The sequence below is a fragment of the Lynx rufus genome, unplaced genomic scaffold, assembly GCF_022079265.1.
Source record: "Lynx rufus isolate CCGP_SWC_20201006 ecotype Redwood Valley unplaced genomic scaffold, mLynRuf1.p SCAF_5, whole genome shotgun sequence".
In the NCBI taxonomy this organism is placed as follows: Eukaryota; Metazoa; Chordata; class Mammalia; order Carnivora; family Felidae; genus Lynx; species Lynx rufus.
Window position 1 is genome coordinate 10,732,397 of NW_025814867.1, and position 8,876 is coordinate 10,741,272.

Genomic DNA, 8,876 nt, shown 5'->3' on the forward strand with positions numbered 1-8,876 from the left:
ATTTCTAGATATTAAAATGTTCAGATAATTGTTTAATGTCACCATGCTCTGAAGGGCAAGAAGCACTTCATTTCCTCTCTGTAAAAGGTCACTGCCATTTATCCTGAGGGAGAATTTACAGATTTGTACACCAGGATGTCTCTACAAGGAAGTTCACCACAGACTTTTCCTACATTGACAGAATCGGGGGCTTTTTAAGCCACAAAAAGGGGGAGGGGGCTGGTCACACAGACAATAGCACACCTATGACTGACTACAACAATGCTGTTAAAAACCAAATCGCACAGGGCACCTGGATGGCTCAGTCCATTAACTTCAGCTGAGGTCATGACCTCACGGTTCGGGAGTTCGAGCCCCATGTGGGGCTCTGTGCTGACAGCTCAGAGCCTGGAGCCTGCTTCAGATTCTGTGTGTGTGTGTGTGTGTGTGTGTGTGTGTGTGTGCGCGCGCGCGCGCATCTCTCTGCCCCTCCCCCACTCGTTCTCTCAAAAATAAACATAAAACAACAACAACAAATTGCAGGCAATCATTAAGTGGCACGAGAAAGCATTCATCACATTTATGCAAAACAAATTTTTACAAATTAGGTACAGATCATCCTAATTTTCTAAACAGAAAAAAAAATAGAATAACCTCAAATTGTACACGTCTACTATGAAACCGCATAAAATTTTTCTTAAAACGCTAATCTTGGAAAACAGAGTCTACTACTTTCTTTTTTGTGTTTCCCCCAATTTAATGAGCAAGCATTACTTGTGTCATTGGGAATAAACCCCATAACTTGTTATGTTTTATCGTAGTTTCCTGTTCTTGGATCAGGTTTGGGTTGGGAGTGAAAGAATCTTGGCAGTGAGGTCCCTTGCTGCCTTTAACCCTCTGGCTTCCAGGAAGTAGGACATGAGTGTGCAGATTGCATTTGGGACCCAAATCTGGTGCTCCCCCCTGCTACACAGACCTAAAGCAGAACAAAGAGGGGTGGATCGTTCTGGGTTATGCTGGGTCATTCTCCACACATAAATCTATTCACGGCTATACCAGAGAATGAGCTCCCCCGCAGTCCAATTCTATTTGGTAACTGGGCTGTGAATTTCCAGAGTGAAGTCCAAGTTGCCCCAGCCTGCTAGAGGGTATTTAGAATGCTCTCATGCCGGAAAACTTAGTGTGCTCTCCCCAGATTCACACACCCACTCAGCTTCCACCCAGCCTGCGTAGTAGGCTCCTTTAATCTTATTTCAGATAAAACATCTCTTTAGGATACTAAATATTCGCAATGCCCTCATGACTATCCTGAAATGAGTAAAATGTACACATAAAATGATCCTAATCCTTGACAACCAAAAAGGAGTTTCCATCAAGTTCCAAAATAACCTCTAGGGGGCAGTACAGCCCTGGTTTGAAACCCACTTCAACAGCGATCACGACGTGATGCCTCCCTGATATTCTTAGATTAAGGATCGTAGGATGATCTGGCAGGCCTTGCATATTTCTCGTCTCACGCAAACCACTTCCACCTTTGTTCCCTCCCCTCCAACCACAGCAATACTCCTTTCTCTAGACTCAGAGTCATGGTCTGTGCTTTTCCTTCTTCTGGTAATGCGGTTCCCTCATCCTTCAAATACCCCTTCCTTCAAGAAGCCCCTCCTTATCTCCCAGACAGGTCAGACTCCTAGTTAATTCTCTTTGATACTGAGTGCCTCTTTTTCAGAGCTTTTGTCCCAGTTTATGGTTATAGATTTATAATCATTTTATTAATGTTTATTTTCCTATTTGAGTATTAGGAGGCGGACAGGGGCTGATCTGCCTTATTTATTTGCTCTTCTTTCCACAGTATTCTAGCATACGATAGGTGCTCAAATATTTGCTGAGTAAATAACTGGAACTTCTGGAAGACATTTAAGTTTCCATCTTTGCTGCTTGTGAAACCACATTCTGATCCTCCTTCCATATGGTTCTGCAAATGTCACAGTCCTTGATTCCCTGCACAGGCAGAAAGTTGTCTAGTTAACTGCTGTGTTCCGCACGCCTCACATGAGAACACAGCAGATTTCTAATAAAAGAGATGACACCTCTTTCTAGACGTCAGGGGTACAGAGGTTAATAACTGCCCAAGGACTGACTCACATCCTGCTGTATTTTCTTCCATTCCACCACCCCCAACATATCCCTTGTCTCCAACTTAAACATGCTGAATAAAGGCAGTAGAGAGGGAATAGGGTGCTCCTGACCTCACAAACCCATACTCCTCTCTCCAGATTCAACTCAAATGTAACCTTCATCTTCAAGCCCCCCCCCCCTTCCTTCCTAAGTGTAGGCAACCATCAGAGCTTTTATCTCCCAACCAGTCAGTTCTGGGACTTGTCTGTCACCTCAATGAAACCACAGACTTTCTTGAGGGCAAGGGCTTTGTCACAGCCTCCTGCTTCTGCAGAAATGAATATGAACTCTTAAATATCTGCGGAACAAATGAACTGATGAGGAACGTTGGCGAGGTCACACACAGGAGCACCTGGACCCCTTCAGCGTAGGGCCCCTGCCCGCCCCCCACAAGGCTCTTCAGCTCAGATTCTGTGAGGTCGGCAGGTGGACGCTCCTTCCTGTAGTAGCGGATACGGGGAGACACCAGGGGGATTTCCTATAGCCGTGGCCCTCCCACACCCAGTGGCTTCATGCAGAGTACCCCGCTCCAAACTCTCCCTAGATCTATTTCTTTTTAACAGCTTTCCTGAGACTCAATCCACACATTTGAGGTGTATGATTCAATGGTTTTCAGTATACTCACAGGGCTGTGCAACCATCACCATAATCCGTTTTAGAACGTTCTCACCAACCCAAAAAGAAACCACCTACCTCTCAGCAGCCGCTTCCCGAAGCTCCCAAACTCCCCAGCTCTAAACCACTAATCTATTTTCCGTCTCTATCAATTTGCCTGTTCTGGACATCCCATGTTAAGCGGAATCATATAATATGCGGTCTTTTGTGTCTGGCTTCGTCCACTTGGCATGTTTTCAAGGATCATCCATGTTGTTCGTTCCTTTTCCTGCTAGTATTCCATCCTATGAATAGACCACGGTTTTATTCATCCCTTCATCAGCTTACGGACATTTGGGTTGTTTTCACTTTCTGGCTATTATCAAGAATGCTGCTATGAACCTCTCCGTACAAGTTTGTGGGTGGACGTGTGTCTTTACTTCCCTTGAGTATACACCCTGGGGCAGAAATGTTGGATCACGTGGCACCTCCGTGTTTAATAGTCTGAGGAGCTGCCAGACTGTTTGCCAAAGTGTCGGCACCATTTTACATTCCCACCAGCCAACTGGCAACGTAGGAGGGTTCTGATTCCTTCACATCCTCCACGTCATACTTATTAGTATGGTGGCTTATTAGCATGACTTTTTTCTTGTTGCCATCAGACTGGGTGTGAAGTGGTATTTCGCCGTGGCATCGATTTCCCCAGATCTATTAACAAGCATAACTGTGCGGGGTCTTTGGGGACATGAGGTTAGTCAGGCCTGGGTTGGCCCCACCTCTGCCGCTGACAGCTGTGTGACCTTTACTAGTTTAACCTTTCAGTCAGTTTCCTCTTTGTCAAAACATGGTACTTCGCTGGATTCTTACAGTTAATGACACATACATGGTATATAGTGTAGAATCCCTAGTGTATTATTAAGTAGTAGGACCCAAAAAATATAGCTATTAACAACAACAAAGAAACACAGTTCTCTAGGGCCGAAAACTGTGACAGTCTCTAGTCTAAAGAGGAAGACCAAAGAAAGTCAACTATCGTGGCCACGGGATTATAAAGATTCACGCAAGTGACGTGTCAGGTGCCAACATTCACTGAGAACTCGCTTTCCTCCTATTTTCTCTCCTCAGGTTCTGGTAGCGGTGGAGATTCAAAGCAAGATTCAAAGCAAGGAAAGCAAGTTGTTCTCAAAGACAACAGCCTTTTCAATGGTTTCTTAAAGTAGTATGTTGACAGGTCTGTTGAGCAGACCATGAGGAAAACACTTTACGGGAAGTGTAGGACATAAAGGTCAGCCTACTCAGGATGCAAGTGAGACACCAAGAGTCAAAATCAGAGACCCACGGATACAGTGTCCAATTGTGGCACCACCTCAGCTGCCATCTGCCCTTCCCCCGGTGTTGTTAACTCTTGACCCTGCACGCGTGTTCCAGCAAAGAAGACAAGAGAACATCAGATGTCTACACAGGCACCCCAGAAGAGAGAAAGAGGAGGAGAATGGGGAAGAGTCAGACAAGAGGCCCAGCTAGACAACCCTAAATAGTCTCTCTATTGTAACAGGACCACTCTGCAAGGGCAAGTTTACTTTCAAGGGGTCTGTTCAAACCAGCCTGCAATCACCGGGGATCTCCAGGGGAGGAAGAAAGCATAAGAATCCGGCGAAGGAGGTTTTAAAAGAGGCAGAGAAGCATCTCTCCAAGTCTTTGTTCTCTTCTATGGAACAACAGGCCCGATGACTGTCACCTGCAACCTGGCATAAGGGCCATAGGCAAGAGCCTAGTTGAGGAGCTTACAATGAAATGGAACTTTCTCTTCTCCACAGACATTATGCCCCAAACTCATGGACCAACATGGAGCCTTCTTAACCCCATTACCTTTGTCCATCAAACTCGTGGACCAGATGAAGGGTTTGATCCCAATTTTTGTCCACTGAACTCATTATTGATTCATGGTATCTCTTCCAGTGCCGCATTAGGGTCTGTCTCACCCCACCCATCTTTTAAGAATGAAGAGGTAGGCTGGTCCCCTCTATTTAGCTGATTAGAGGTCTTACCGTGACCCAAAATATGTCTTGCTCAAAATCAACACTGCTCAGAACAATTTGTTGTTGTTATTAGTAGTAGCTAATACTTCCTAATTTGGGGTCCATCTAGACACCTTTCTTAGAGAAAAGGGAACTCAGTCCCCCGCCCTTCAGATCTGGCCCGAGCAGGAAATGACAGCCCTCTGTACACACACCAGAATACCAGTGGTATGGATTCAAGGGCAGCTCTCACTCTGTGTCCAGCCCCACCTTAGCAGACGCCAGCTTCTGGATGCGTAACCTTGTTCCTATTCCCACATCCCTTTGTCCACATCCCTGTTCAAAACTACCCTCCCCCCCCCCCCCACAACTCTTGCTGCAAACATTACGAGTGGAGTCACAAACAGCCCAACCTAGTTTCAAAACATATTAAACAAATGGGAAAGGTGTTTAAGATGAAATTTTGTGTAAAGAAGAAATGGGAAAAAAGAAAAGAGTGGGGAACAAGAGAACAGACCAGACAATATCAACTTTGGTGGAAGGTTCCTGTCACTGCACTGGTCATACTCAGACCTCAGAACCTCCAGCCTGCCTACCTATCTCCACAGGTGACTCTGGCTCCCCCAGTGAGTTACAGTAATACCCCCCCCCCCCCACACACACACAGTTTTGCTTTCTGTGAGTTAGGTTACCCACAGCCAACCATAGTCCTGAAGCAGATGGCCCTCTGCTCTGCTGATTAATCAGAAAATCAACAGCAGCCTAATGCGATGTCACAATGCCTACATCATTCATCTAGCTTGATCTCATCGGGCAGGCATTTCAATCATGTCACATCATCACAAAAAGGGTGATTACAGGACAGTAAGGCATTTCGAGAGAGACCACATTCACATACTTTTTTATTACAGTATATTGCTATAATTGTTCTATTTCACTACTAGTCATTGTTATTAACCTCCTACTATGCCTAATTGATAAATTAAACTTTATCATTAGTATGTATATATAGGGGGAAAAAACAGGAAAGACAGGGTTGGATACTTCCTACAGTTAGTAGGGAGACTAGTGCGCAGGCTCCACAGAAAAGACGTTCCCCATTGATCCTCCGCCTTCCGGCAGACCCCCTAGACATGGAGGCTCCCTTGAACTTGAGAGGTCAGGGGTCCAGAACAGTTGCCCGGAGGGTCCCAATTCCTCTTGCCTACCATGGAACTGAGAACTTCGGGCCTCCTCCTCTCTGTGAAACTGCGCCCTGAGCAGTGGAGCCCTGTGCCCTGGGGTGGGAGGAAGAGGAGGCCTCCAGGGGGACAAGGTCGGGTTGCGCCGCCTCAGCGCGCCGCCTGGGCCACTCTTCCACCCCCGGCTCGGGTGCGAAGCGGCGCGGCCCAGAGAAGAGGAAGGAAGACGAAAAGCAACTTTTGCATGGGGTTTCTGTCGGAAAGCGGGTCGGGGCCCGCAGAGGGGTGGGTGGAAAAACTTGGGACCTTTGGAGACACGGGTCCGCGGGAGCAACGGTGGCGCCGGGGCTGAGTTCCAGGGCCCGCGCAGCGCAAGCAACTTTCCGAAGCCCTCCCCGAACTTGCCGGTGGCGGCGCAGTCCCCCGCCCCGCCCGCGGCGCGATGCTCCGGCGGGCCCCGCCCGGCTCCCGCCGCCCGGCGCGCCACCTCCCGGGTCCCCTTCCCGCCCGGCCTCTCCAGGAGCCCCCGGCCCCGCGCCTCTCTTACCATCTGCGCCACTTTCAGCAGGGCCCCATAAGTGCGGGGGTAGACGGGGTCCAGCGGCCCCTCCGAGGGCCTCGCGCCGGGCTGCCCGGCGCCGGCCCCGGCCCCGCCACCGCTGCTGCACGTGGTGCGGACGAGCCCGGCTCCCTGCGACCCCGCGCCGCCCCTACCCGCCGGCAGCCTCCCCTGCATGGCCCACCGGCCAGAATAGCGGGGCGGGCCGGGGGCGGGGCCGGGGCGGGGCCCGGGCGTGCGGTCGCGGGGCACCGGTGGGGGCGGGGCGCAGGCGTCCGGGGCCCGTGCGGGGACCCCGGTCCGGCCGGACTCGGGCGGGGGAGGGGCTGTCCGGCGCTTTCCGGGGAGGGAGCGGCCTTCCTGCCCTCGGCGCCGCGCGGAAGTTGGACTGGAGGGCGCGGGCCGACGGCGCAGAGGCCCTTACGGAGCGGGGCCACAGCTGGGTCTGAGCCTCCTGGGGTTTCGTGTGGGTGCGGCCGCGTGTGCTAAGAGTACTTGACTGAGGTATGGCTCACACACACTAAAATGCCCGAACCCTGCGGGCTCCGCTCCATTAATTTTCCCGTATGTGTGCACCTGCGTAACCACCACCCGATCACTAGTACCCCCCAAAGATCTCTCGTGCTTCTTCCCAATCTGCCTTCCTCCGTCGCACCCCTTTACCCCCAAGCCTCAGGCAGCCACAATATTCTCCTGCCACTATGGATTTGTTTTGCCTGTTTTTGGATTTGCTCTACTTGAAATAGGACTGAATATTCTCATTTATGTCCGGCTTTTTTTCACTAAACACAGTGCATTTGAGATCTTCCTGTTATACCTAATAAAACTATGGTGAATATTCAGGTAAAAGTGTGTGTGTGTGTGTGTGTGTGTGTGTGTGTGTGTGCGCGCGCGCGCGCGCGTTCACATAAGCAGTCCTTTCTCTAGGGTAAATACCTATGAAGAGGATTTACTGGGTCACAGATGAGCCTACATTTACTTCCATTAAACGCCGTGAAACAGGAGCGTCTGGGTGGCTCAGTCGGTTGAGCGTCCGACTCAGGTCGTAATCTCACCCTCACTGAGTTCGAGCCCCGCATCGGGCTCTGTGCTGACAGCTCAGAGCCTGGAGCCTGCTTCGGATTCTGTGTCTCCCTCTCACTCTGCTGCTAACCCACTCACTTTCTGTCTCTGTCTCTCTCAAAAATAAATAAACATTAAAAAAAAAAAAGGTGTGAAACAGATAGTCAAGTGACATGCTATGTTGCCCCCCTTCTGTGTTATTTTTTGAATGAAGACAGGCCCAAACGGGGCTACGGCAGAGAGATAGGTTACCAATGTTCCCTTTGAACACAGTGTCCCTGTGGCCTAACTTCTAACTTCGTTTGTAAATAACACCAAAACAAATCTGCCTCTCAGAGATTTCTAGGATGCCGGTGCCGTCCTGTTAGAAGACTGTCATCAGTGTGGCAAAGTCCTGATAATTCTAGAATGTGGAGATAATCACACAGTCTCTAGTTTGACCAGCCTCCCAGGTGAATCTAACAAACACTCAAGGCTGAGAACCAGTCATTGCCAAAGTTGAGGCATTTGGTGATTCATTACACTATTGCTTCTACTTTTGTGTACATCTGATAATTTTCATGACCAAAAAAAAATTTAAGTCCAATGTCTGTCTGCTTTTTAGACAATAGTCACAGTACCTGCTACCTCAACTTCTTTCTCCATAAAACAAAGATAAGTGTACCTAGGAGCTGCTGTGACAATGCGACAGGCACACGGGCATTCTGTAACATTCCCAGCTCTATGCCCACAGGCATAAAGTTGGTATTGTGTATCATTTTTTATGCAGATTTACATTTTTCATTCCTGTCCTTTACCAAGGCTTCAGAACTTACAATAGAGGTGATAGGGGGTCTTTGTTGGAGCGAAGGTTTCAGGGAAGCACAAAAACCTAGCACTGGATAATTTCTCCTCCTCTGAGGGGCCTTCATCCAATTCTCTAGCTATCTTCTAAATCAGTGATTTTCTCTAAATCAGTATTGTCTCTAGACCAGCGGCACCAGCAACACCGGGGAACTTGTGAGAAATGCAAATTCTTGGGCCCCAACCAGGACTGCTGAATCAGAAGAAACTCTGGGGGTGAGGCTCAGCAATCTGTGTTTTGACAAGTTGTTCCCCCCCCCCCCCCCCGCCGCCCCTCACCACCTCCCACATGATTCAGACGCATGCTGAAGTTTGAGAACCTCTGTCATTTCCTGAGTCTACTAAGAGTTGAGGCTGCTGCATTTCTCTGACTATCGGCTAATGTGCCATCCAGTCCAGACAGGGAAATATTCGCTGCTGGTGGCCACTCTGTTAATCACTTCATCATGAACACTTAAGAGCTTG

The 8,876-nt window shown here is 49.1% G+C and overlaps 1 protein-coding gene across 2 annotated transcripts in view; it reads right to left on the bottom strand.

Annotated features, from left to right (window-relative positions):
• The window catches only part of CMTM7 (CKLF like MARVEL transmembrane domain containing 7), a 50,479-nt gene extending 43,557 nt beyond the window's left edge, over window positions 1-6,922 (bottom strand). For both annotated transcript variants that reach the window (XM_047099419.1, XM_047099418.1), the window contains exon 1: window positions 6,495-6,922. In XM_047099419.1, the coding sequence (XP_046955375.1) occupies window positions 6,495-6,683 (189 nt within the window). In that variant the 5' untranslated portion in view covers window positions 6,684-6,922. The remainder of the gene's footprint in view (window positions 1-6,494) is intronic.
• Between the last annotated feature and the right edge of the window lie 1,954 nt (window positions 6,923-8,876).